The sequence below is a fragment of the Zootoca vivipara genome, chromosome 11, assembly GCF_963506605.1.
Source record: "Zootoca vivipara chromosome 11, rZooViv1.1, whole genome shotgun sequence".
Classification (NCBI taxonomy): domain Eukaryota; kingdom Metazoa; phylum Chordata; class Lepidosauria; order Squamata; family Lacertidae; genus Zootoca; species Zootoca vivipara.
The window spans coordinates 53,182,623-53,210,618 of record NC_083286.1 but is presented as its reverse complement, the minus strand read 5'-3'; the positions used below and the strand labels follow the sequence as shown (position 1 = coordinate 53,210,618).

The 27,996-nt window shown below is 42.1% G+C and overlaps 1 protein-coding gene across 3 annotated transcripts; it reads left to right on the top strand.

Annotated features, from left to right (window-relative positions):
* The first annotated feature begins 52 nt into the window (after positions 1 to 52).
* SMAD4 (SMAD family member 4) lies at positions 53 to 27,996 on the top strand. 3 transcript variants are annotated; one of them, XM_035100344.2, is made up of 12 exons: positions 53 to 437; positions 12,557 to 12,878; positions 13,175 to 13,349; positions 15,114 to 15,143; positions 16,943 to 17,158; positions 19,659 to 19,778; positions 19,905 to 20,018; positions 21,043 to 21,093; positions 21,478 to 21,655; positions 22,095 to 22,263; positions 24,007 to 24,145; positions 25,143 to 27,996. In XM_035100344.2, the coding sequence occupies exons 2-12, from the start codon at positions 12,630 to 12,632 to the stop codon at positions 25,352 to 25,354; spliced, it is 1,653 nt and encodes a 550-aa protein (XP_034956235.1). In that variant the 5' UTR covers positions 53 to 437; positions 12,557 to 12,629; the 3' UTR covers positions 25,355 to 27,996. The 3 variants fall into 3 exon arrangements, with proteins under 3 accessions (XP_034956235.1, XP_034956233.1, XP_034956234.1); XM_035100342.2 differs by having other exon boundaries at positions 54 to 437; positions 21,472 to 21,655; XM_035100343.2 differs by lacking the exon at positions 53 to 437 and adding an exon at positions 5,490 to 6,174 and having other exon boundaries at positions 21,472 to 21,655.

Genomic DNA, 27,996 nt, shown 5'->3' with positions numbered 1-27,996 from the left:
GAGAGAGAAAAACCCGGATGTGGCGCATGCGCGCTACGGCACCTGCCTGGTAGTGTCTGCGGCGGCAGCAGCGCAAGCGGCGGCACCAACAACAACACGAGCCAACCAGCGGCGCTACGTAGGAGGCGGCGGCGGCGGCGGCGGCGGCGGCGGCTGGAACGTTCCTCCCTCCTCCTCCTCCTCGCGCCTCGGCACCCCCCCCGTCTGCGTGCGCGTGCGCAGAGCGAGAGGCCGCGGCGCCCCTCAGGAAGCCTCCCCCCTCAGGTCCGCTGAGGAGGCGGGAAGGCGATCGCGAGGGGCGGCCGAGGAGGTGGGTTAGGGACGCCCAGGAAGGCCCCTCACCGGCGGGCGGGCGGGCAGGCCGCGGCGGCGCCTGCGCTGCTGCTGCTGCTGCCACCGCCACCGCCGCCCGACACGGGGTCCCGGCCGAGGCCCAGGTAACGCCCCCTTAGCCCCTTCTTTTCTCCCCTCCGCCGCTCGGGCTTTTGTTTTGCTTGCTCGCTTTATTTACTACTACTCGGCCTTGAAGTTCCTTCTTGAGTTAAGAGGCGAGTAGTGGTAATCTATCTGTGTGTATAAACATTGCGAGGCTGTGATTGTAATAATAAATCTGCCGGGAGCAGAGAAGGAGAGACAAAGGGAGCCTGGAAGGTCTGTTTTCCCTACCCCCCCGGACCCCCTTTTGTAATTATTTAAAAAGGAAACTCTGCACGTTTACTCAGTTGAGTTACTCTCGAGTAACCTGCCTAGGATTGCAGCCCGAGCAGTGGCTCTGGACGGGGGTGGGGGGCTCTACGTGGAAGCCCCCTGCAAATCTGCTTCGAGAAAGCATTATTGTATTCCCCCCCCCCCCTTGCGCGGAGTAAGAGTTCCAGAAGTGTTTCTTTCATCTGTTGCTCTTGAAGCGGAAGGAGACCCCCCCCCCTCAAAAAAAGATGGTACCTTTTAAAGGCTTAACGGGACTAGTTGGTAGAATCGTGAAGTTGGGGGGGGGGTTCCCCTCCCTGCAATGGCATGAGTGGTTTTTGTTTTGTTTGCAACGGAGCGAGAACACTTGCCACAGTAAACCTGCTAGTTTTATAAAGTATCATAAAGCTTGTGGTGACACCGTTGTGGCAAAAAGAACAAAGAGCTTAGTGGCACCGTAAAAACCTAAAACAGATTTATTGTTTGCATGAGCATTAATGGAATAGCGCCTGCTTCATCGGATGCAGGGAAGAAAAACTTGCCACCATACATCTGCTAAATCTCTCACGGGCCACAAGCCTGCTCTTTTTGAATTATTGCGGTTAACAGTCGTGTGGCACCTTGGAGACTAGCAGACTTATTGTGATGAGTTCTTCTGCATCTGATGAAGAAGGCTCTAGTCGGTGAAAGCGCATGCCATTTTTATTTTAAAAAAACCCACCTGTTAGCCTTTAGTAGTAACCATAGTAATGAAGTGCCTTCAGCAACATGAGACAGTTATGTCTTTAGGTATTATAAAATGCATGGATACCTCTGTTAATTTTTATTTAAAGAATGAATTCAGAAAACTAATTTTAATAATTAGCTGTAATGCTTCATATGCTTCTGTGGGTTGCTGTATACGTCTACAGTAAGTTAATGCAGAAGTTGGCTATAACCTGTAGATATTCATGCTGTATTAAAACTTGATCTGAAAAGTTGCTCCTGAATGTCATGTTTTAAAATTCTATTATTATATCTTTCTGGATAATACCCCCCATCCATATTTAAAATATGGAAGGAGATTAAACACCCACAAGAGGTGAATTAGTGGGTCGAGAGAGAAGCTTTGTAAAGCATGCTGTGATGTGCCCGAAAAAAGTGATCTGGAAGTGAATAATACTGGCTGAATTAGTGGTAGTAAGTGGGAAGCATTTTGTACAATCAATATAAGAAGCTTGTCTTTGTCATTCAAGGATTGTGAAGTACTGAAATACGGTACAAGGTTATAGAAGCTATTCAGTTCTTTATCTGAAGAAGGGTACATGCACACGAAAGCTCATACCAATGACAAACTTAGTTCGTCTCTAAGGTGCTACTGGAAGGAATTTATTATTTATTTTTTGTTTCAACTACGTCAGACCAACACGGCTACCTACCTGTATTCAGTTCTTTAGTAAGTGTTGGAAGAAGTACTTTGCTTCTTCACATTGTTATTAAAACACAAAGCCTGATGTAGAAGTACTGTAGAAATGTGAGTCAGTGTTGGATCTAGGTTCCAAATCTAGATTTAGCCTTGGGGGTATTGCTAGCTATTGCCTTTCAGCCTCAGTTTGTGAAAAGAAGGGTGGGTTATCTATTGTCTTTAATCTTAGTAGCTCAGAGTTGTGTGCAAAATAATTTCCCCAATGCATTGTGTTAAAACTAATCTTGCTTCATTGCGTTGCTGAGAGGTACATAAACCACTGAGTGGTTTTATTACAGTCAAGTGCTATATACATTTTGTTAAGTAAATAAAAAATACTACACAGTAAAAGTGCTCTATTGAAATGGCAACGAACTTATAATAGCTTACAAAATGTTTTTCTATCACATATTAAGTAGGGATGGATTTGCTGTGAATATTTATTCTACTGTTCATCTGTAGGGATGCATGTCATCCATCCCATGCAATCACACACATTTTATCCTTTTTTCCGCTATCATAAATGTGGATTAAGAACATAAGAGCCTCCTGGATAAGGCTGGTCTCACAGCAGCCAACTTGATGCCTGTGGAAATCCACATGCAGGACCCTAGCACAAGAGCGCTGAAGTTGCCAGCAACTATTATTCATAAGCATTACTGTCTCCTGCCATGAAGGTAGAGCATCGTCATTATGGCTAGTAGCCCTTGGTAGCCTTATCATCCATGAATTTGTCTAATCCTCTTCTAAAGCCATGCTAGTTGGTGGCCATTGCTGCCTCCTGTGAGAACAAGTTCCATATGCACTGCATGAGATCCTGATGCCACTTATATTGGTGGAACGGGAAAAATCTATATGTAAAATAAGCTTAAACTCAGAAATACAGAAAAAAATATCACTGAGATGGATAGCAAGGATTAGAGCAAATGTGTTGAACATGTGTCATGATTAGTGTGTAGCCTTGGGAGCTGGCAGGTGTTGGAAGGGAGTGGGTTTGAAGTAATGTAGGATGATAACACATCCTTGAACAAGTCCAGCAAACAGAGTTGAATAAAGCTACGAGCAGACAGTATTCTGGGAATGAAGGCCAACTTCAGGCAACCAGGCATTGGAAAAGGTTAGACACTGTGACTGCCGTTGAAAGGGTTGACAGTGTGGTGGTAGCATTCAGTGGGTGATAGAGCTGGATGGCTATTTCCAATAGACTTGGTGGCAGGGCTGGGTGATCTGTGGGTCTTCAAATGTTTTGTTCCACATTTCCTATTATCTCTGACCATTAGCCACACTGGCTAGGACTGATGGGAGTTCAGAGTTCAACAAAATCTAGAGGGCCAGAGACTAGCACCCATGCTTTAGGGATGCATTCTCTTTAGATAGCTTTCCCCACCACAATTAATGCACCAAGGATTGTTTTCATTGACATTAAAAAACTGATCACCTGCTTGTATTCATCATTGACTGTGAGTTCACCAGCCTGTTAGGAGTGGGCTAAGTCAAGCTGTCTGAGTCGAATTTTCCTTAGATGCAAAAACTACTATCCATTCTGAATAGGATGATCCCATTTTCTAGATATCAGAGAACATGGGAATCTTGTAGGCATCTTACTTTTTGACTTTGATTAGATTCCCTTGCTATAGCTACACTTAAGCAAATTATCCTAACTGTCCATTAAGTTAATTCTGTACACTTTTAGCTACCCTTGCATTGCTGTTTTCTTTCAGATGATAAGGTGATCTTCCATTCAGTTGTGAATGGCTTTTTACTGGGACCAAACATTTGAGAGTGTTTCCAGTAAATTACAGCACTCTTTGACTCCTGACAATTCCCCCCCCCATCCTGCTATTACATATTTTCTTTTCTTTTCTTGTTAATGGATAGGATGTTCTGGTTAGTAATAGTATATAACATTTTAGTGTACTCATTTAATGTTATTTGAGTATTAGGGACACCTCTGACATTATAATCTCAATTCCTTTATAGAAACTTGTTTATTTTCTCTTATTCCAAGCACATTGCATGCTGCAAGCACTCTCACTGCTCTCCAGCTCGGTTCTTCCATTCCTTCCCCTCCCCTATTATGTGGGATTTCTCACATTCTTAAACAAAACAGTGTCCTATTGCTAGCCAGAGTTAAATGATTCCTTTTGATTATTCAAAGCTTATTTTGGTTTATTTGTCTGTTTTTGCTTATTTATATGTCTTAAGTCTTTGCTGTCCCTTATCTCATTATTTATGTTGCTGTGTTGAAATCTTTATCATCACTTTTCCTGTTTGTATATACCGTATATTCCGGCGTATAAGACGACTGGGCATATAAGACGACCCCCAACTTTTCCAGTTAAAATATAGTTTGGGATATACTCACTGTATATGAAATACGACCCGGTGTATAAGACGACCCCTGACTTTTGAGAAGATTTTCCTGGGTTAAAAAGTAGTCTTATACGCAGGAATATACTGTACTCCTTATTCCTTATTCTTGTGTTTTGATGCTAAACCATGCTTTCACACAATGTAATTTGATGCTACATTTTAATGAAACCCAGAGCTTTTGACCCATGGCTAAACATAGATTGTTATTTCTTTGGTTCCCCCCCCCTTTACTGTATGGTTATTAACATGGATTTCCCCTTGATCAAATCAAATTCATATTTTGAATTTCCATTATGCCATCAGAAAATCAAATGTGCATACAGAACAGCATCACACAGTAGACCTGAGTTCCCATTTAATTAACAGTTAGGTTTTACAGAATTAAAAACTAAGCTTTTAAAAGTGAGTTTTGAGATTTTTTCAGTTTATGAATTTACATTCTGGGAGTGGTGTGCCTTCAGACATTAAGATACTTAGTAATGATCCTTGATGTAAGCGTCCTTGATGTAAGCGGCGGCGATCTTCAAAATCAGCAAAAAATCGCCGAAAATCCTTTGTGCGCATGCGTATGGGCCTCTCCCGACCCAGAAGAGGTCATTTCCAATGCACTTCCGGGGCGGGGGAGGCCCATGCGCACAAGCGATTTTCGGCGATTTTTTTCCCCGACCGTGTGCGCATGCGCATGGGCGCGCACTCCCCCGCCCTCCGGCCCGCTGCGCGCGCACTCCCCTGCCCTCCGGCCCGCCGCGCGGTCGGCGCGGTGGGCACCGGCCCGAAGCCCGGTAAGTCTGGGGACCCCTGCCCTAACCTCACACAATACATCATTATTTTTTTTAAATAACATTTTATTAGATTTTCCAATTAATACACATTTAAACATAACAAATAACACCATAACACAGTAGCATGTATTTCACTGTGACTTCCCTCCATCCCCTCATAAGGTTTTCTAATCAAAGCTTATCCCGCAGTTTTTTATTTCCTCTTCTTAAATTCAGTTCGCAGGATTTACTTCAACCCTGCAAGAGTTTTTAAACTTCTACAGTTCTTTTCCATGTAGTCCACATATTTACTCCAGTCTTTTAGGAACTTTGTTTCCCCCTGGTTCCGGATCCCGCTCGTAAGTCTCGCTAATTCAGCATAGTCTATCATTTTTGTCTGCCATCCTCACACAATACATCATAAATCTCAGCAGCATTCAAGGTCATCCCAGATAACCCACCTGCCTTTAGACTCTAAAGTTTGGTTTGTTACAAGGAACAGAACCTTCTCAGTAGTTCCCACTTTACTGTTGGGTGTGCTATCATGATACCCACTTCTCTCTGAGCTTTCATGTGATGGTTGTGGCTTCTTTGGCAAGCTTTTCTTACTGTATGCCACTTTTAGATAATTATGATGTTTTTATTGTGGTGATCTTGTAAATGTTTTGTGTGGCTGTAAAGTGAGATGTAACTTCTTGATTTTTTAAATAAAATTGTCACAGGTTTTTAACAAGGATAAAAGCCACATAACTTCTGGAGTGAATACAAAGATCAAATGGAGTTGGGTGCTTAGTTGATGGTTCCAGTGTTTGGCACAGATGGATAAATGCTGCAGTCATATTTTCATGATCCTTTTATACAACCACCTGAAGCATTTTTTTTTGAAAAACAAATTCTTGCTACTTAAAGGTAACAAATTTTAATTGGTGACAAGAAGAGGAGGTCTTTTGAGGTAGAAAGGGAACCATGAGAGGCACACCTAAGTCTACTTGTAGAATACGTCTCATTGAAGCAGATTTACATCAGTCAATGAATAATCTAAATGAGCCTTCCCCAGCCTGGTGCCCTCCACATATTTTGGACCACTGAATTTAGGATTATTATTGTTATTTTCATTTCTATCAGTCATTTTCCTCCAAAGGAGACTGGGGCAGGAAACAACAAAATTGTGAAAACAATGTGAACATTTCAGAAACATTGGCAATGGCTCTATTAGTCATGTGGGCATCTCAACTACTGTACATGGGGGGGGGAAGAACTCACATATTTCCAATTTACAAGCACTGGGTTTGCTGGACAGGTGACCTGTCAAGTGGCTATTTAAAAGCTTGGATTAGTTGTACATTTGTAAAGAATATTCCTGTTGATTTAGCTTCTACTCCTTTAGTTTTGTATGTTCTAGAAGCTCCTGTTTTTTATTTTTTTTGTGCTGTCACCATTTTTATTGTGTGGGTTTTTTTGCACTGTTGGCTGCCTTTACAATCAATACATTTTGTTATGTTTATTTACCTAGGTTTACAGAAGTTTTTAACTTGTAAAGTTAGCGTTGTTGTATATTTAACCGTTGCCAATATCAGATTAGGCTACAATCCTAACTACGTATGCTCAGAAGTACATCCCATTGAATTCAGTGGAGCTTACTCCTAGGTAATTGGGTTTGGATTGCAGTCTTAGTCACTCTGTTGTAGGTGCCTTTGAGAGGAAGGAGGATATATAATGATGATGATATTTCTTTGAGGATTGATCACTTTATATGCCAACTATGGGCTTATCTACACTTACCTTTCCTCTGCTCTTTCCATGCAACAATTTGTGATTTAAAGTTTACCGGTAGTCTCTCAGCCTCTTTTTTTCTTCGTCTCCAGAGCTTTCCCCACAAAACTCTACTCTTTAAATATCAGTCTGTGTGAAACCTGAATTGATGTTTGCTCCGATTGAACTTTAAAGAGTGGGTTTTTGTGGGTTTTTCTGCCTCAGACATGGAGCATTATACTTCTGCCTAGAAAGAAAAAGGGAAGTGTGGATAAGCCCTATTACAGTGCAGTCATGTATAGATAGAGATAAATTTGGAAGGAAGCTGAGAATTAAATGTGTGTAAGAAAGAGTTAAATGTGAGTCTGCATGTGTGCACACAAATAAAAAACAGGTAATTTTTTTTAAAAAAAAATTAGCAAGCAAGCTTAAATACCAGGAATTCCTGAGCTGCTCTCCTATCATATTGTATTTTCAACATTAAATAAGCATATTTCACCCATGTCAGTACAGTAAAAGGAAATGATATACTGTATGATGTTGCAGGATGAGGTAGTTATGCACCACAAGGTTAAAATTGGGGGTTGTATCCAATGTTAGTCCTGTTCAGAGTTGATCCATTGAAAAGACCTGACTAGCCTAGTCCATTAATTTTAATGGGTGCTGTCTAATTGCTTTCCTTTGATTGACTGGCAGTGGAATATCCCCCCCCTTTTGAATACAAATTAAAATCCTATTTTTATTTGCTGAGAAGGCAGTGGTGGTTGCTACTGCTCTCAAAAGCTAGATTAAAACTTCAGTAGCCTCTTGTTGATTCAAGTGCTTGAATGGCTTCCATTAGACCAGTGGCGTGACGATCTTAAAAGCATTACAGTATTGCCCTGCACAGTTGCTGAACGATTCACCCCTAGCTTTGAAATTTGTTGTAGCTGGTGTCAGTGATTGTGATTATTGAATTTGTGCCATGTTTTCAGCAGTTAAGTATCTAAGCTGTGTACTAGATTATTGATCTAGAAATGAGTTGAGGTCAGAGTTTTGGTTTATTAGATGGTTTAATACATATCATTTGAGGTATGTATTTATTGTTTTGCCTTATATTTCAGTAGCAGCATCACTCTGGTGTTGAATATTTTAGCTCTTCCTTATTAATTTATCAAGAAAATCTTCACACACAAAAAACAGAAGAGACCAATTCTAGGAATATGTTTCAAAACAGTCTATTTAGCGTCATCTATGGGACATGGGTGGCGCTGTGGGTTAAACCACTGAGCCTAGGGCTTGCCGATCAGAAGGTTGGCGGTTCAATCCCCACGATGGGGTGAGCTCCCGTTGCTCGGTCCCAGCTCCTGCCAATCTAGCAGTTCGAACGCACGTCAAAGTGCAAGTAGATAAATAGGTACCGCTACAGCGGGAAGGTAAACGGCATTTCCGTGCGCTGCTCTGGTTTGCCAGAAGCAGCTTTGTCATGCTGGCCACATGACCCCGGAAGCTGTATGCCGGCTCCCTCGGCCAATAACGCGAGATGAGCGCCGCAATCCCAGAGTCGTCCGCGACTGGACCTAATGGTCAGGGGTCCCTTTACCTTTACGGGGGAGTAGGGTATGTTTAACCTGGAAAAGAGGGGACTGAGATATGATAGCCATCTTCAAATATCTAAGGAGGTGTCCCACGAAGATGGAGCAAGCTTGTTTTCTCCTGCTCCAGAGGGTAGGATCCGAATCAATGGCTCCAAGTTACAAGAAAGATGATTCCAACTCAACATCAGGAAGAACTTTCTGGTGATAAGAGCTGATAGCGGAACAGGCTCCCTCAAGGTGGTGGACTCTCCTTCATTGGATGTTTAAAGCAGAGGATGAATAGCCATCTGTCACAGATGTTTTGGTTGAGATTCCTGCTTTGCAAGGGGTTACTAGATGACCCTCGGGGTCCCTTCCAGCTCTACAATTCTATGATTGTATGTATAAAATACATGGGTGCCGCATGTGTCTGCCTGGGCAGAAGAAATACTATGTACATGATCAGAAAGAGGAAGAGTTAATGGCCTGGTTCTGGTCTTTATGAATTGCATAGGGCAGCAGTAAGCAAACTGTGATGCAGTTCCTATGTTGTACTTTCACTCCCATCAGCCCCTGCTGCCTTAGGCAGTGCTAAGAGGTATGGGAAACAATGAAACCCGGAGGGCCACAGCTGTACCCTAAGAAATATAGTCCAGAAAGCCAACTGAAGACTGGCTGAGTAAGCATGAGAATACTTCCATCGCATCAGTCCTCTTATAGTGATAAGCATGATTCCAACTCCCAAGACTAACAGTCAGGTCACTAACCGATGCCGGATGTCAGTCAACCTATTGGTCTGAACTTCAGTTTGTCTATTTTGCATATTGAACCAGGGTCAGACTGTAGCTAGGAAGGGAAGAGGAGCAGCAGGGGTGGAGATCATTGTGCTGGGTAGGGTTCATGGGAGATATGAGCCCAATGACATTTGGAGGGCATCAGGTTAGCCAACCCTGATGTAGGAGGAAGAGACTTGTGAAGGTATCAGGTCCCTGAAGCAAGGAGGAAAACAAAGCAACCGACAGGAGAAGGGTGTTAAAGAGGGAAACATGTAGAGCAATGAGACCTGCAAACATGGAAGACAAGTTTGCACTTGTGTTGCCCCACCTCGCTACCTTCAAGTCTATATAGCTCACACATAGATGCAGTGGCAGCTTGAGGCCTCTAGATTAATGAAGTATATTATTAATTGGCTGCCAGCCAGGGCTTGTGGAACAGATGTCACAGCAATCTAAGTTGAAGCACCTTGCATTTGGTGGCCACATCATGAGAAGCACTTTACATTTCCATGTTTCCGCTTGTGCCAAATGTATAATAATGGTTTTGTATCTGTCCTTATGAGGATGTGGGTGATGAGGAATTGGAACTGGTGGTGTAAGATTGATTAGGGTCTCTTGGCATGATGAATCCTACCCATCCTTGATGAATCTGTCTCCACAAGACTACTGCACCCTGGGAATTAAGCATCAAGACTGAGGGGATGTGCATTTACTCACACATACCCGTCAACCCTGAGAGTAGATAATAGAGATCCTTTGAGAAGAATAGGATACTGGAAGGACATATGTAGATGGAGATTTTACATGCATGCTGTAGTTAAGCCATCTAGAATCACCACTAGCAGAGAGCATTTTGCCTGTCGTCTTTTCTATTGGAACTCTAAAAAAAATAAAGTGCACAGTTCTTCAACTTTGGGTTCCCAGCTCTGGACTCCAGCTCTGATAATTCCCCAGTAGTTTAGCCAATCAAGAGTGAAAGGAATTGTAGTCTAGCTGCTTCTGGGGACCCAAAGTTCAAGAAGGTTGATGCAGGGGATTTTGGCTTTATGGATGTGCGCCTTCTGAATCATGTGTGTCCCAGCACCACAAGGCAGCAAACGGCAGCAAATTAGGGTCCTCTCATTGTTGGACTGCAACTCTCCTTGTACATGACATTTGGCCATGGGAGCTGAGGCTGTTCATAGTTATTCAGCAGCAACTGGAGGGAATCAGGAAGTGAAGGAATGAATTTCTAACTTTTAATTGACACATCAGAACATCCTGTGATTTTCACAGATCGCTGTTTTATTGTTTGCTTTCGTGTAAACACCAGTAAATACCGTGTTTCTCATATTATAAGACATGTCTTATATTTATTTTTTCCTCAAAAAAACACACTATGGCTTATTTTCAAGGGATGTCTTATTTTTTTCCTCCTCCTGCCGCGGCCGGCATTGCTGCTGCGCCTATCACTATGTCTTATTTTCGGGGTATGGCTTATATTCCTTGAATGCTTAAAAATCCTGCTATGGCTTAATTTATGGGTATGTCTTAAAATATGAGAAACAGGGTAGAAGAGATGCTAAAGCAAGCTATGCAGTATCTGCAATGACTTTTAAAGCATGCAAGGCATTATCTTTGCAATGCAGCTTACAAATGTTGTCTCTTAATTGTTCAAATACCCCTTTGGGACAGAAATATCCCGAGGAATGAAAAGAGGCAGCATGTTGCACCATAATAGCAGTGTTAATTGGAAGAACTGCCATCTGCTTTGAATTCCTACGCCTCCGTTGAAAAGACACAATCCCATACCAAATCAGTGCATTGGTCAGCTCAAAGTGGCATTTTTGTGGGGACTACTTTAAGCCACGCATGCATAAAATGTATTCTGATGATAGCTCTGTGATTCAACAGGACATTTGTGTGTTGCTAATGCTTTCTTGGAAGTGATTTTATAACTTCCTGGCTGCTCTGAATGTTAAATGTCAGTTGTACAATAAGTCTTAATTGGAAAAAATTACAGCTACTCTGTTGACAGGGTATAGTGGATTGGATACAGACTAAATGCTTAGAGTAGACCCATTGAAATCAAAGGAACAAGTTATGACTAACTCAATTCTCATTTCAGTGAGTCTGCTGTAAGTACCGTATGACTAAGTCTGGATGCAGCCCATTGTTGAGGCCATCTAGGACTCTCAGTTACCAGAGAGCGGAGTTGCACATGGACTTCTGCAAGGGGAAAGCCTATGTGCATAGGTTTCCATTAGAGCTGGAATCCATCATGAAGCATGCCTAATATGTGAATACTGTGGAATAGAGAATGTAGTGGAAGCTGTATATCTTCAGGGGCTGAGCTAGGGGCATGGACTTGCTCTCTGGTAATTGTGTGATGATACATGAAAATGCCTGTGTTATATTCTATTGCAGAAAGGGGTTAGTGTGTCCTGGAAACTTAAATATTGGTGCAGATGTGTATGGGTGTGTGGAATGCTTGGCACTTTTCCTTTGGACTTTATCAAATCAGAATTGGCTTCCCAAGCTGCTTTCATCTCTCTATCTTCCCTCCTTTATAAAGAAAAGCAATAATTGTGCATGAGGAAAATTTTGAACACTTCCTCTGCCCTGCTGCTTTGCCAGTGAGATTTGGAACCCCCCCCCCATCTCTCGTTTGGCAGCAATAAAGTATTAAAAAGACAACATAATTTGGAAGACACTAAATGTATCCTCTGCTTTGATATCTAGTGTGGCTCTTGAGAACGGAACTAGACATTATAAAAATATGTGTGGTGATTACTGAAAATGATTGGCTCTTCCTCACCCCCTCACTCAATTTCTTACTGATACTAATTTTAAAATTGAGTTAAACTCACATGCATGATTTGGCTCTTATCAATGCAGGAATCCTATTACAGCGGTTACTTTTTGAAAAACAAAGTGCATAAAGGGTTAAACCAGATAGATCTGCTGAGCTACATTTTGGGGGCAGGGAACAGAATAAAACATTGTCAAATAAGTATAGATACTTGGGGGAAGGCTGTTATATAGCTGCAGAAGAACAGGAGTATGCTTACTTCCTGTTGAATAATCGTTTTGAAAAATAGCTTGAACGCACTCAAATATTGCACATGGAAAAAACATGTCCATTTCTCATACATGATACTGCCCGGTGGCCCAGACAGTAAACATTTCGTGGCCATTATTGTGATGTTTGTGCTCTATTCCTTCTAGGTGCATGTTGGAGACAGTTCTTGGCCCACTGACTGGCAAGATTATTTGGTCTTGGAAGTAAAAGCTGTACCAAATGGACAATATGTCTATTACTAACACACCAACAAGTAATGATGCGTGTCTGAGCATTGTTCATAGTTTGATGTGCCATCGACAAGGAGGGGAGAGTGAAACATTTGCAAAACGAGCAATTGAAAGCTTAGTAAAGAAACTGAAGGAGAAAAAAGATGAATTGGATTCTTTGATTACAGCTATAACTACAAATGGAGCTCATCCTAGCAAGTGTGTTACAATTCAGAGAACATTGGATGGAAGACTTCAGGTTGGTAGAAGCACATATGATATCTTAAATGTCCTTACTCTGAGAGCAGCAGGGTATGGGGCATTTTGAAGCAGGGAGAGTAGTGGTACGAGAGCATAATTTGCCATGTGTCATGGAAATCAATTTGGGGTTTATAAATGGGGTTGGTTCCTTGTGGTGGTATTCACAGGGTATAAAGTGTTGTGTTGCTACCCCTTAGTGACATTTGATTCTGATCCTTGTCATCCTTTGTGATTTCGTGGAAGATACTCTTTTCTATTCTCATTTGAAATTTTCATAATCTTCAATCTTTCTAGGTGGCTGGTCGTAAGGGTTTTCCTCATGTAATTTATGCACGGCTATGGAGGTGGCCTGATCTTCACAAAAATGAACTCAAACATGTCAAATATTGTCAGTATGCTTTTGACTTGAAGTGTGATAGTGTCTGCGTGAATCCATATCATTATGAGCGTGTTGTATCACCCGGCATTGGTAAGTATGTTCATACTGTATGTGGAGCTGCATTTCATTAGTGTTTCATTAGGTTTGAGTATTGCAGGTTCTTCACTCTGCTGTCCTTTGCCTTTTCATGATACCTTATGCAGCCAGTTGATTCTAGATTATTGCAAAGCACCCTTGGGGCTGGACAAGGGCCCATCCCTCCAAAACCCAGTTGCATGTATTTGCTTTTTGTAAGGGACGAAGGAATATACTGCTTTTTAGCCTATAGGTAGGTTGCTGCTGTGGCGGCAGCTGCTTACCATGAATGCACCATGAATGCTGTGCTGGTAGAAGCAAGGTTGCAGCCCTCAGGTGCTCTTGATCTTCACTTCTGTCACTTAAGCCAGCAGTTCTTTCTTTGTGCCTTTCCCTTGCACAAAGTAACTTCAGCGCTTGGGGAGAACTGCTGGGAGAACAGGCCTTCCTGACAGTGGAACAACCCAGACCTTTCCTTCTTCCCACTTTAGTGGGGATGCAGGCCAAATCTTACACCAGGGAGTGATGATCTATATTTCTCTGCTCTTAGGGAAAACATTAGGAGGAAAAGTTACAACAGCTGTGCGGTTAACATGGAGAGTTTATGCCTCTCTTTGGACAGGGTTATTTGAAATACCATATCACAGAGCAGTTGTCTTCACCATTTTCTGACTTAAGACCCAACCTTAAAATTCATCTGGTGACCCCCCTTTTTAAAAATAAAAAGGCCATATATTTATATGGTGGTACTCCTGCCACCTTAGATTAGGTCATGACCTGGGAGTAGGTCCTGTGCTACCAGTTGATGTCCAGTGCCATAGATGACCTTGGAAATTCTTCTTTGGCTTTGGTTACTGTGGTATTCTGGCATTTTTTGGTCTAGCTGTGTCTTCCTTGCAGGGATGGGGATACCTGTTGCATCAGGGTTGTGTTCTGTACAGCAGTACTGTACTTGCTGAAAGTTGACCCTTGAGCAATGTTGTTCTATCTTACAAGATTTAGGCTATCCCTCACAGGTGGCGCCTACTGCTAATGTGGTGTCTTCCAACAAAATGTATAGAGAGCATTCAGGAAGGCTTTTGAAAACAGTTGTGTCTCATGAACCTTCCTTTTGAAGGATCTTTTAAAGTTCCTCTAAGATGGGTTGGATGAGAGTCTAAACACCAAAGGGTGTTTCGTGGTGGAGAGGAAGGGTTGGTCCCTTGTCCAAGTTTGGAGATCTTTTAGGGTTTTTATTACAGTATTATTAAATCTACCTCACTGACTGAGCAGGGAAGACCTTAATCATGTAATTTATTCATTAAATTCCATTTATGAATTGCTTTCCATAGAAATCTCAAAATGATTTCACATGAAAAGCATCAGCTATAACAACAATTATACAATTTCCTATCTAAAAGCAATTCTAACAATTCAAAAAAAAATGAAAACATTACCATACATAAAAACAACTAAAACCTTTCTATGTTTAGAAACAATTCCATATTTAACTCCAGTATTGGTGTTAGAGGGAAGTGAACAGGTAAAGGGACAGTTTTCCAGTTTAGTATAAAAGTTGTGATAGAAAGTTATTTTAATGTGTATTTTAAGAGTGTAATTTCACTTTTCCAGTTTTCCACAAACATTGAAGGAAATGTTTAATTGTGCTTCACTAACATATACAGTATGGCTGCAGTTATTTACCCACCTTATGTTTATAGGCTTTATAGATAGTAAAATATTTGTTTATTGGTATTTAAAACTGAATTAGTGTCTTTATGTGTTCTTTTCTCCTTAAAGATCTTTCAGGATTGACACTGCAGAGTTCAGGTAAGCTATACGTGAAATCATATGAAGTACAGTATAAACAGCAATATCTCTTAAGGTGAATGCCTTTTCAATTTAAAGCATATGCAAAGCATTGCTAGGGAAATTACTTCGAGAATACTCAAGTTAATTGATATACAGACACCTTCCACTTGCGTATAGGCGTGGTGCCGGGAAATAGTAACATAATTTAATTCATACCCGGAAATGGAGGGAGAGAGATGGAGAGTTTTTGTGGCTTGCTAGGAGTCCAAAAGGACCGAGGAGGAGAAGAGAGGTCCAGCGGGGCTTTGTTTATGCTGCTCAGCCTTCCCATCTAACAGCCGATGTGCGGGGTAGCACAGCAGTAGCTGCCGCTTTCCTGCACTGCCTCCAGCCAGCCCCAGAGCTTCAATTCCAGTTGTGGATATTTTGGGTACAACATTTTTGATTTTTGGAGAGAGCACGTCAGGGAGGGCATTTAAATGGTGTTTAGAGGGTGTTCCCCATTTACATAATTTTCACTTATGCGTGAGGGCTGCTGGAAGGTAACCCCTGTGTAAGTGGGGAATCGCCTGTACTATGGGCCACACAAATGTGTACAGACGTGAGAGAAAAAGGGTCTTAGGCTGGGGGTCTACTGACATTTTACACCAATGATTTCAGTGCTACTGGATGTAGCTAACTAAATTAAATCAACTAAAGTTAATTTAGCAATCTTAATAAGATATTGCATGTATCTAAAATGTTAAAATTCTAATTCGGTTGGATATCTTCAACTCTTTTCTGTGCAAAGTTTGTTGAAAACAAGTTTAGGAATTGTTGATGGTTTCGTTTTGTCAAACTGGAATTAAATCCATTTCCATTGCCTGCTGGGGAAGTGAAAATACCCCCCCCCCAAAAAAAGTGTAGGAAGTCTGTATATCTGCAGTATCAGCTTTGTGCATTCTTGATGGCCACTTCTGTTTTAACACTGAATTATTTGCATATCCGAATGTGCATCTTTGGATAATGGTGCTGAATTGTACCTACATAATATAAAGAGGTATCTGTGCTCTATTCATATTATAGTTGATCTGTATTATTTTGATTTTCTAAAGCATTTGAAACTTTTAGGGGTTCCAAGCAGGCCCCAGAGACTTCTGATTTAATCCCTAGAGCACAAATGTGGGGTGGATCGAAGGGATTAGGAGGCCCAACAAAATGGACTGGAATAGGCATAGACAAGGCAAATAGGCTTTGATTTGAAAAGGATGTGAATTGCTTTGTTTGCTCTGCTTTCCAAAACTGAATAATCTGTACATACATAAAGCATAATACCAGTTCTGAATTTTAAGAATTTTGGCACCTCAAACGTTTTTGTTTAGAGAAGCCTACCCAGATATGTAGAATGCTGATGAGTGTTTTTAGTTTATTGCTGGTCTTAATTGTTGAATGTTTCAGATAGTCACTTTTAAATATAATTTTATTGTTTTACTAGTTTGGTACACTGCTTTGAGGGTTTTTTTTACAGTCAAGTGGTGTATACATTTTATGAAATAAATAATGGGGGGAAATACATCCCTAAAGGGGTTGCCTGTCCAACCTTATTTTGAATATCTCACCAAGCAGCTTACTTTATTACAGATCTGCCCTTATAGTTAGAAGAGTTCCCCCAATTCACTTATCCTAAGTTTCCCTCCTTGTAATTGAAAACAGTATCTTCTCTTTCTAATCTGTGGATAATGTCAACAATTGCTGTCCTTTCTGAGATTTTTTTTATAAAAAAAGTGTATTCCCTCCCTTAATATTTCCTTGTAACTTAACCTTTTATCTTATCACAGCACCCTCAAGCATGTTGGTGAAAGATGAATATGTTCATGAATTTGAGGGGCAGACATCGCTGTCAACTGCTGAAGGCCATTCAGTTCAGACTATCCAACATCCGCCTAGTAACAGGGCATCTACTGAAACCTACAGCACCCCAGCCATGTTAGCTCCTTCTGAGTCTAGCACTACCAGCACCACCAACTTTCCCAACATTCCTGTCGCTTCCACAAGTAAGATAACTCTGTTACAAAACTTGTTTCAACTTCTTTAAAACTTGGCAAAATTAACTTGGCGAGATTACAAATTGGAATACTAATGTGGTTCAAAGAGCAAACCTTGATCTACCGTATTGGAGGGGGTTTGAATGAGGTGGTGGTGCTCCTCCACCTGGCTGTGCTGGCACAGGAGCATTTCCACTGGAGAACACCCCCTGGCACCTGCCCAAATGGAAGCTACTTCCAGTGTTCTCCCTGCTGGTTGTTGCCAGTGGAACACACCAAAATGGGACATTGAGGGGGTGGAGCCGGCTGTGCTGCCGTCACATGATGGTGGCCCATTCTGGCCTTTTCGCTGTGTTAGCATGGGGGCTAGTGTAGCATACAGACATTTCCCCCTCTTCTCTCCTTGCGGATTCCCTTCCACTCTGGTCAGTGTGAACTGCAGGACTGTGGATGCCGCAGTGGTTGCACCACTCCTGTTAAACCCCACTGCTGCTGGTCAGGGGTTTGGAATGCAGCCGCAGTCTCAAATGACCTTAAATGTTTTCTCCTCTTCACATCCTTGATTGATATTTTGTTACATTTCATTATTGATTTCACTGCAATTTAATTAGTGGGAAAATTTGATATGCTTTGTAATTATTTGACATGCTTCTTAAGTAACCCTTAAGCTGAGTAGGAATGTAAGTCTCGAAAGCTGCTATCATTTGGTTCCTAGTGTTATGCAAATGATTGGATTGAAGAAGATAATTTACGAGCAGTGGAAGCATGGCAAAACTTACACACACACACACACACACACACACACACACACACACACACACACACATTTCATTTTTCTGTTGGAAGCCACCCAGAGTGGCTGGGGTAACCCAGCCAGATGGGCGGGGTATAAATAATAAATTATTATTATTATTATTATTATTACATGCTCACAACTGTGTAGATTGTGTGAGTGCAGATTTGTTTGTGCAAGTATGTGGTCAAGAGTTTAGCATTAGAAAACATTTTGAAATTCAGTTCTAGTTCTTGTTGTAGAGAGAACTTGTGTATGCGGTTATCTGAAGTAAGTACAGAAGTCAGAAGACTGAGAAATGCTTTAGTGACTTGATAGTGAAGAGTTAATGGAAGACCCCCGGGTTTAGGGCGGTATATAAATTCTATAATAATAATGATAATAATAATAATAATAATAATAATAATAATAATAATAATAAATGCTTTGCAGTGGTTCTGCTCATCTGATTACTGTTACTCTGTGCATGCTGGGTAACACTGTTCATGAAAGTATCTACTATTGAGTATCAACATGTGAAAGTTAATTCTTTTTCGTTTAAATAGTTTCATTGAGTTTTCAAGAAGTATGTAAATATTTGAGAAGAGGAAGTTATCTGTTCAATAAAGTATGTTACTACAACTGCATTACAGGCAACGTCCAATTTACGAGGGGGTTATGTTCTGGGAGGCCCTGCGTGTAACAGAAACCATGTTTATTGGGAGCATCACAGAGGGGCAGTGGGGCTTGCACAGCCCCCACGCGTCACCTGAGCTGCTCAGCAAGCCCCGCTGTTCCTCTGCTCGCATGTGTGGCTCAGCTAAGTGCCGCTGCCTCTCTGGCTCTTGCACAGCTGACACATGAGGTAGTGGCTGTTGTTGCACTACCCTGCTCATCAGCTGTTAGGTGGGGAGGCCTCAGCAAAGCCCCACTGGGCCTCCAGCTCATGAGAAGACCCTCCCCAGAGCCCAAAGAGGACATGCTCCCCATTTCCAGGTTCCACTTTTGAGATCCTGGCACCACATGTGTGCAAAGTCGTACACAAATAGAGCAGATGTAAATGGGGAGTTGCCTGTACATCATTGCACTTCACTTGTTCAGTAAACAAACAGACACAGAACCACTATTATGAATAAACAAACTAACTAACTTATGTGAAAGTTAATACTAAGATTTTCAGACTGTCATTTAAAACCTACCCAGAGGAAGAAAATAAGCCCATGCACCTCCAAGTATAACTAAGAAAGCTGCCAAGCAATGTCTTTTTTTGTCCTTAATCCATACACATGTAAATGAAAGAATAGGGAATCGAAGAAGATCCACTGCATTACAGTTCGTTGGGGTGGGGGAAGGTGTAGACCATACTTCTATCAGCCTTTAGGACTGATGTAGTTTGATCCACAGCCTTCTCTTACCTGGTATCCTAGAACTCTGTTTCCTGGCCCATTCACACACACTGCAGAATATCAACAAGGAATCTCCTTGTGCTGGTTTGTCTCTTCACACCTTACAGGTTTCGGGCATGCAGAGCAGTTCCGTTTATAAGTTACTTGGCATTAAGCAACTGTGTTAGTAATGAAACAAACATATTTTGTGTCATGGCTTCCTGAAGGTGCCAAAATCAAAGAAGTAATTTTACCAAATAAAGGGCAAAGAAGCAGAATTGTGATGCTACATTCATCTAATGAAATGATAACTCATTTTCAGGCAGGTGTTAACTGTTTTACATTTTGCCAGGTCAACCCCCCAGTATGCTGCCAGGTGGCCACAGTGATGGACTTTTGCAGATTGCTTCAGGGCCTCAGCCAGGGACACAGCAGAATGGCTTTACAGGTCAGCCAGCTACTTACCACCACAGTAAGTATTATTTATACCGTACACCAGTGTTTTATGGCACTGCTAGTTTTTCAAATGAAATGGAGCGGGGAGGGGGTTTCCTAGGTGAAGCAAATTGGTCAGACTTTTCTACTCTGCATTTTTAAGACAGTACAACAACTTGGACTGGGAGTCGAACTGCCGCCTACACACCCACCATCCCTCACCATCAGAATGGACATCTTCAGCATCATCCGCCTATGCCCCATCCTGGACATTACTGTAAGCACCTTTTTATTACCACATTGAGATGCACTTACTTTTTGTGCAGCATTTTGGTGGCTGCAGGAGAGGCAGTAATGGTGCAGTAGACTTGGACCAGAAAGATCTGACTTCAGGTGTTTGCTCAGCTACAGAGTCCCTTGTCTGGTCTCGGGCAGGTCACTGTCTCTCACCCAAAGGAAATGATATGGGAAGGGTGGTGTCAGGGGATTGTTGCGGCTACTCCCGAGTAAAGACGCTCCAGTCCGTTCTCTCTTTAAGGGTTTTATTGTGCATGCTATTTACAGTGCACAGATAGCAGAAAACATAACCTCCTAGTCACTCGTAGAATCCGGCAGTGGTGCCCTTCTGCTCCGGGGCCAGCATAATAGCTTGGGCACCCCAAAACGCTGCCCTCTCATCCTGCGTTTGGGCGCGCGCCTCAATTTGGGCGCCGGAAGTGGCTGTGCTCCCTCTTCCACTTGTGGGCTAGGGCAGTGCAAGGGATCTGATACCTCCCTGAGCCTTCCCTCCTCCATTCCGCTCCCCTCCTCATTCCCCCCGCCTGACCTGCTGCTACTGCTCTCGCTGGGCGAAGTGCTGTTCAGGATGATGGGGGGGAGGCTCCCTGTAGGGAGTCCCCCTGACAGGTGAGATGTAAATGTAATGAAACAAAATAAGGAGAACTCAATGCGTGTTTCAGGTAAGCATGCTCATCTCTTATTCTTCCGTTTAACAAATGGCAAGGGTTTGTACAAACAACACTTTGAGCAATGGTTGGGGTACTATTCCACAAGTCGTTTCTGCCTTACACGTTTGGGCATTCTCTATGTGTGTCTATAAAGGCTGAGGTATCTGAGTTTATGTATAAAATTTGCACTGTACATGATCTCCCCCCCCCCCCAACTGATTTCTACTGTCTGCCCTATTTACTTTAACTAATAAATCCAAATAGTTAGTGGTCATTTGTTTTTGGAGGATGCAGGGACTTGTGAGGAGAGTAGACAAAGAATAAGCATCATGACTGTATTTTGCTTTTTTTTAGGGCCAGTTCATAATGAACTTGCATTCCAGCCACCTATATCAAACCACCCTGGTAAGTTAAGTGCATATAAAGAATGTTCACTTGAATTGGTGTTCTTCTATGGGCTAAGAATGTCAAATTGAAAGCAGCTTCATGCTCCTTTTAAAATCTCTTCTATCATTCATTTGATGAATGGGCAACCTTTAGAAAACCATATGTAAGCTTTTCTAAAGAAACCTGAGAAACACATTTTGAAAGCTTTAAGGCAAAATTGAATAAGCTCCCTATTTCTAGAGACACGCAGTGGAGAGATTTAGCAAAAGCTTGAGCAGTTATGTTCTAGAAGCTGATTCCCTATGCTCCTTCTCTGCTGCTTGTTTGCCTGGTGCTCTGCATTAAGTTCTCTTCTTTTTCTTCCTCCTCCCTACTCCTGGGGGGGTTAAAAATCAGCTCCAGAGTACTGGTGTTCAATTGCCTATTTTGAGATGGATGTCCAAGTTGGCGAGACATTTAAAGTACCTTCAAGCTGCCCAATTGTTACAGTTGATGGATATGTGGACCCTTCAGGTGGAGATCGCTTTTGCCTCGGTCAGCTCTCCAACGTTCATAGAACAGAAGCCATTGAGAGAGCGAGGTATGTTTTGTTATTTCTGGAAAAGAAAGCAACCAAAATGAACAAGGGGCTGGAACAAATCTATGGGGAAAGGTTGCAACATTTGGGGAGTTTTAGTTTAGAAAAAAGGCAGGTACAGAGGGAGATTTCATGTAATGAAGCTAAATGTTGGAGTATTCAAGACAGGCAAAAGGCAGCACTAATCCCAGGATCCCTGTGTTATCAACAGTTGTTTTGTGCAGTATTAAACATGGAATTGTTGCTTTAAGGTACCACAAGACTCTTCATTGTTTTTGCTGTCAACAGATTAGCACTGCTATCCTACTGGAAATTAATGTGTGTGTTGTTTTTTAAAGTATCCCTCCCCGTGAAGGAGCTGCCTAGAAGCTGCCTACAAACTGAACTGATTTTCTACATAACTGTTTCCCCTTCTTGCATTGAGTGGTCTGGTCTTTTTCAGGTTGCATATAGGCAAAGGTGTGCAGCTGGAATGCAAAGGTGAAGGTGACGTGTGGGTTCGGTGCCTCAGTGATCATGCGGTCTTTGTTCAGAGTTACTACCTAGATCGGGAAGCAGGGCGTGCACCAGGCGATGCAGTCCACAAAATTTATCCAAGTGCATATATAAAGGTTTGTGTGAATCTGTTGGGTGGCAGTCAATATTTTCTAGAAGCCTTTCCTGACTTGTTTTTTTAATTTTTTCTTTTTCTTTTTAGCACAAACAATGTAATTGTGTTTGGCATTGCAAGTAGAAGGGAAACAAGTTTTTATTTTTAAAGAACAGCCTATAGTCAAAATAAGAATTACAATATAAGCTTATGAAGAGCAGTCTTAGGAAGGGGTGGGAAGATGGAGACCATTCCCATGAGGTCTGCTGACGGGCTCACAGAAATTGGATTCATTCATTCTCTCTGTAAACCATGAGACCTATGATCAGATTTAAAACCCTTGATTAGGCTTGATGGCTTCAAACATCAAAATTAATCATTTTATGCAAGTTGATTTTTGTGAGATGTTGACAGGTTGTCATTTTAATTCTAACTATAATGTGAGCTGTTTTAAGAACTCAAACCATGCTCATGCCACCATGTATTTGTGGCCTTTCTCAAACTTCATGAAATCAGGCTGACCTCCCTTAATTTGTGGAAGGAAAATAGATCTGACCCACGTGTGGGTATTTAACAAAAGACTTGGCTGGGCGCCTAGATTCAAAACATGGGGCTCTGCACACTCTCCAGTTAGCTAGCAGCACAGTGTGGAATATTGGTTGTTAAACCCTTTTGCATAGCCTGTTTAGTGTACCATAAAATGCTTTCCCCTCTTTCTACCCTTCTTGCAATGAACAGTCCACACACTGTTATGAATAAGTTAAAAATGTTTTAATTACTAAATCCAAAAGTGGTTCATGCAGCAGCAAGGAGAACACAGGTAGATTACTCTTGGGTGCAAAATGCAGCATATAATTTCAAACATGCGGTCTGAACATGGACCCAAGTGGATTACGTGGCAACAAGAGAGTTTGAGAAAGGAATAGAAACACATTCCCTTATGGAAGAAGAGGGGTGTGTGACCTAGCTGAGACTAGGAGCAGAGCTCTGTGGTCTTAAAACCTTCATGTGCTAACTAGCACTCATGCATGCTTATGTTGGGCTGCAGTTTCCCACATAATTTACTATAGATCCCTACTCTTTCCCCCAAATTCACTTCCACCCCCTTCACTTCATTCTTCTCCTATACCTCCACCCTTAATGCTTCCTCCTCAGGGGCGGGTGTGTGTGTGCTTCTATCTTTCCAACATGTCGCTTCTCCAACATTTAATAGCCTCAAATCATGTGGTGTAAGCATGTTGTTTATGTTGTTGCCCAGCCATACATCATAATTCTCATGCGCACAAATAGTTTGGTCTGATTTGGCACCTACCTAAGTTGCCCATGTGCCTTTTCACAGAAGCCACCATCATTCAGTCTGGTCCATAGTCTTCTGTTCCTAAAGCATGTGGCAGGAACTTAACAAACAGTTGCTACACTATGCAGTAACAATCCCTACACAGAAGGTATTTATGTGCATGATTCTGCATGATTCCTGGTGTCTGCCTTCGCAGTTTGCACAGCCCTTGTTGTGTTTTCCACAGTGCATACAACCAGTGGCGTCAGAATCCTAGAGGATTCTTAGGAGAACAGCAAAGGGAAAGAACAGTAAACTTTATGTTCTAGAAATAAACTTAGCCAGACAAGTTTGTCCTAATTTTTTGAGTTACCTGCACTTTCTGCATTGTAAAAGCCTTAAGTGGTGGGAATTCCCAGTTGTTTTAATTTTGGTGGGTGTTCTTTTGAAGACTTAATTTGTAATCTGTGCTGTTTCTTTTTTAATAAGGTGTTCGATTTGCGTCAGTGTCACCGTCAGATGCAACAGCAGGCTGCTACAGCACAGGCTGCAGCTGCTGCTCAAGCTGCTGCAGTTGCAGGAAATATTCCTGGGCCTGGATCTGTAGGAGGAATCGCTCCAGCCATCAGTAAGTGGCACATAAAAGTAAATTACCAGCTTTTCCCACCTCTCTTTGCTATTAATTCACTTTTGAAATGATTTTGGCAGGGATAAATTAAGTTTGATCATGCCAAACTGTGGTTTGAGCTTCCCAATGTGTAAGCAAACCATGATTTATAGTTGTGCACTTGTTTCCGTTTCTTTTTTTGTTCATCACTCCTGTTTCCAGATGCAGTGACCTCTGGAGGCAGACAAATTAACAGAACTGTGGTTTGTCAGTTCAGACAAAACAAACCGTGGTTTGCAACCCTGTTAAACCATAGCTTTGCACGATGTCTGACTAGAGCTGTAGAATGTCTTATTTTTCATCAGGGAATTTGTTTTGTCCATTTTCAACATGACATGCCCCTATGATGAGTTGACAGGAGTGCTGGGTGTGAAAGCATTTACAGAATTCCTTTCCCATGGGAATTCACAAGGGATAAATGCTTGGAATATTATGAAGGAGGAAACTGGGGGCTGCAGTTCAGATGAGACAGCTATACTGTATCTCCTACTGCTTTTTAAATCTGGTAGGTGGTTAAAAAAGATCCCTGCGGGGCAGAAGCAGGGGCTGGTAAGCACCAGCTAGGACCTGCTACCAGATTGGACAAAAGAATCATGGATTCTGGGGGATAGTGCAAGTTTCTTCTGAAATGCTTCTGGAATGCTAGGCTCTGTTAAATTGAGCTTTGGCCTCAGGATTTAGGCCTTGAGGATTATAGTAGGACAGTAATGGCTGTTACACATTTGTTGCATATTTTCCTTAGCCAAGAGCATAAACATTTTGAGACTATTGGAAACTGTTGCTGCTCACCCAGCAAACAAATTTTAAATACTTTCAGAAATCTGGGAAGTGTTTGGCAGCAAGCATTGTTGCTGTCAAAGCACCCAAGCCACTCAAAAGCTGGGTTGAGATTGGCAAATTGCTTACCTGAAACCGAAAGCTAAGACAGGTGTTTAATGTAGTCCCTGGCTCTTTTTAGGTTTGTCAGCTGCAGCTGGAATTGGCGTGGATGACCTTCGCCGCCTGTGCATCCTCAGGATGAGCTTTGTCAAAGGTTGGGGACCTGATTACCCGAGGCAGAGCATTAAGGAGACGCCGTGTTGGATCGAAATTCACCTGCATCGGGCCCTGCAGCTCCTAGACGAAGTTCTTCATACCATGCCTATTGCAGACCCCCAGCCCCTAGACTGAGACCTTGCGGCTGTTCTTAGTTGTTATAGAGTGAGGATGGCGGATTGTAAAATACAATTTTATTAACCGGAAGATATATTTTGCTTCCGTTCTGCTTAATCTTTTAACCAGGTTTCAAAGAGAAAATGTGTTTGCCACCTTGCTCTCAGCAGAAAAAATAAATAAATCAGAACCTGCAGGAACTCTGAATGGTTTCACACCTTCGGGCTTATTCTGTAGTTGTGGGAAGCTGACGCCAAGCAACAAAGTTTTGATTGTGGTCTTGGCGTGATCACTGCTGTGCTTAGGAAATCTCACTTGGCTTGATTGAGGACCCCCCCCCTCCCTGCTTCATTCTCGTGACGGCATGGATTTTTTGGGGGGGGGGGGCTCCACTTAAGCACTTCTTCAGCCTGCCCCTTAGCTGGATCCACCCCAAATGAGCAAAATCATGTTGATTATTCTAAAGGGATGGTTTCTGGTGCTGCACTCTGCTACAGCACTGGGGCATGTCTCATAGCAAGGCTCTGTATGTGAAATATTTATGTACACATAATCATTTGAAACACACTAGAAACGGATGAGCTTCGAAGCTGGCACTAAATGTAAATGCAACATAAAATATTCAGCAAGGAGAACTGCCAGCTAAATTATGTAACCAGTGTGCAATGATACATATTTTCATTACTATTCCCAACTGATTTCCGCTACAGTGAAAAGGCTGTAAACCTGGACAGTTGAGATAGCATTAATATGTGTTTTACTGCACTTGGCGTGCCATCTCAAAACCTCGTAATCCTGTTGATGGTTGCATCGCCGAGAATCCAGATTATATATATTTTTTAACATTTCTACTCAGGGCAAGATGGCAAACTTGTTTTTATACCTCTTGGTTATTTTAAGCTCTTTATCCCATCAATGATTTTATCTATTTGCATTGACTTTGTATAGAGAATTTCAGGTAGGAGTTGCAAATGTATTGGCTGTATGACAGATGAAATATTATGCTTTCTCTAGTTAATAAAACTACTGGAAAAAACTCTCAGAACTCTGATAGAAATTTATCTACAGTTTTCGTAAGTATTTTCCTACATTTTGAATCCTTTCATCTGGAGTCCTGGATAAGGTTTCTGCCTGAAAATTCTGCAGGAAGCAATGCGAGGGTTTCTCTCCACTTTTTGGCTTGCTTTCAACCCCTGTGGTGTCAGCTGTCTTTCCCCTTTACGTAGATCCAGTATTATAAGAACAAACGGTGGCAGGAATGGACACTGGCAGTTCCCATAGCTAGCAGGCATACAGAACAGTCAGGAGCACATTTGGCCTGCAGCATCTCTCCCCTATGGCCAGCCCAGCTTCTGATATCTGAGTCTCCTGCCTGTATTAGTCTCCCTCCTCAACTCAACCGGACTTATTTTCTGCCTCGCCCTCCAGTTTTCTATGAAACCAAAGCATTATAAAACTTTTGCTCAGGCTTCCTCAAACTCGGCCCTCCAGATGTTTTTGGCCTACAACGCCCATGATCCCTAGCTAGCAGGACCAGTGGTCAGGGATAATGGGAACTGTAGTCTCAAAACATCTGGAGGGCCAAGGTTGAGGAAGCCTGCTTTTGATCATCTGAAAAGGTGTCCTGATTAATCAGGCAACTTTTTATTTTATTTTTAAAGATAATCATTTTCAGTAGAAGTACGTACATAAAACTAGGTGGCAACCTCCAATTTAGTGGAAGCATCTTCTCCCCTGCTGCCTGAAAAAGGAGTGCTCTGTAAGATGGTGCCTGTTTTTATAATCTAAAGACAAAGCATGGTTTTTCTTCAAAACTATGTCATTCCTATGCAAATGTATGCAGACCTAATTGAGTAATCTATTAAAAGCCATACAATTAATCAACGAAAGAGTTCTTTAAATGAGCGACAGCCCCAATGGAAGTTCAGTAATATTATGTACAGTGGTACCTTGACTTACAAACGACTCGGCAACCAGATTTTTCGACTTACGAATGGGGGTAATGGCCGCGTGCTTATGAATGTCTCGACATCCGGAAAAAAACCATGGCGGTTTTAGATAGGGATTTTTCGACTTTTTAGATAGGGTTGCTTCGACTTACGAATTTTTCCGTTTTCAATGCATTCCTATGGGAAATCACGTTTCCAATGGCGTTTTTCGACTTACGAATTTTTCAACTTACGAAGGTGCCTTCGGAACGGATTAAATTCATAAGTCGAGGCACCACTGTACTCAGCATTTTTTATTCTTCATGTAGAATTTCTTCCCTGCCCCCATGCTTAAGCAAAAAAATACGGCTTTGCATCTTGTGGGTGGGGTGTGGGTGTTTGAAACTGTGCAATTCCTGGAAGAGAATTTTTTGCCCTGCTCTTCAATGTTGAACTGAAACACAGGGGCTGCTCTAAAGCAGGCTCAGCAGAATGGTTAACCCGGCCCCAAATGTAGCCTCTGAATGAGTTAGTCATCAGTGTAGGGCCTGACAAGCACACCGGGGCATCAGAATGGAGGGCAGCTGGAACCCAATGTGTGCTAGAGCTTTTCCAAGTCTGTAAATAGTGCAAGAAGCATCAACGCAGTCAGACAGGTTTTCCTAGGCGAGTCTCACTTCAGAGATGCAAATGTACCAGTTGCCTTGGCTTTCTTTCAAAAAAAAGGAAAAG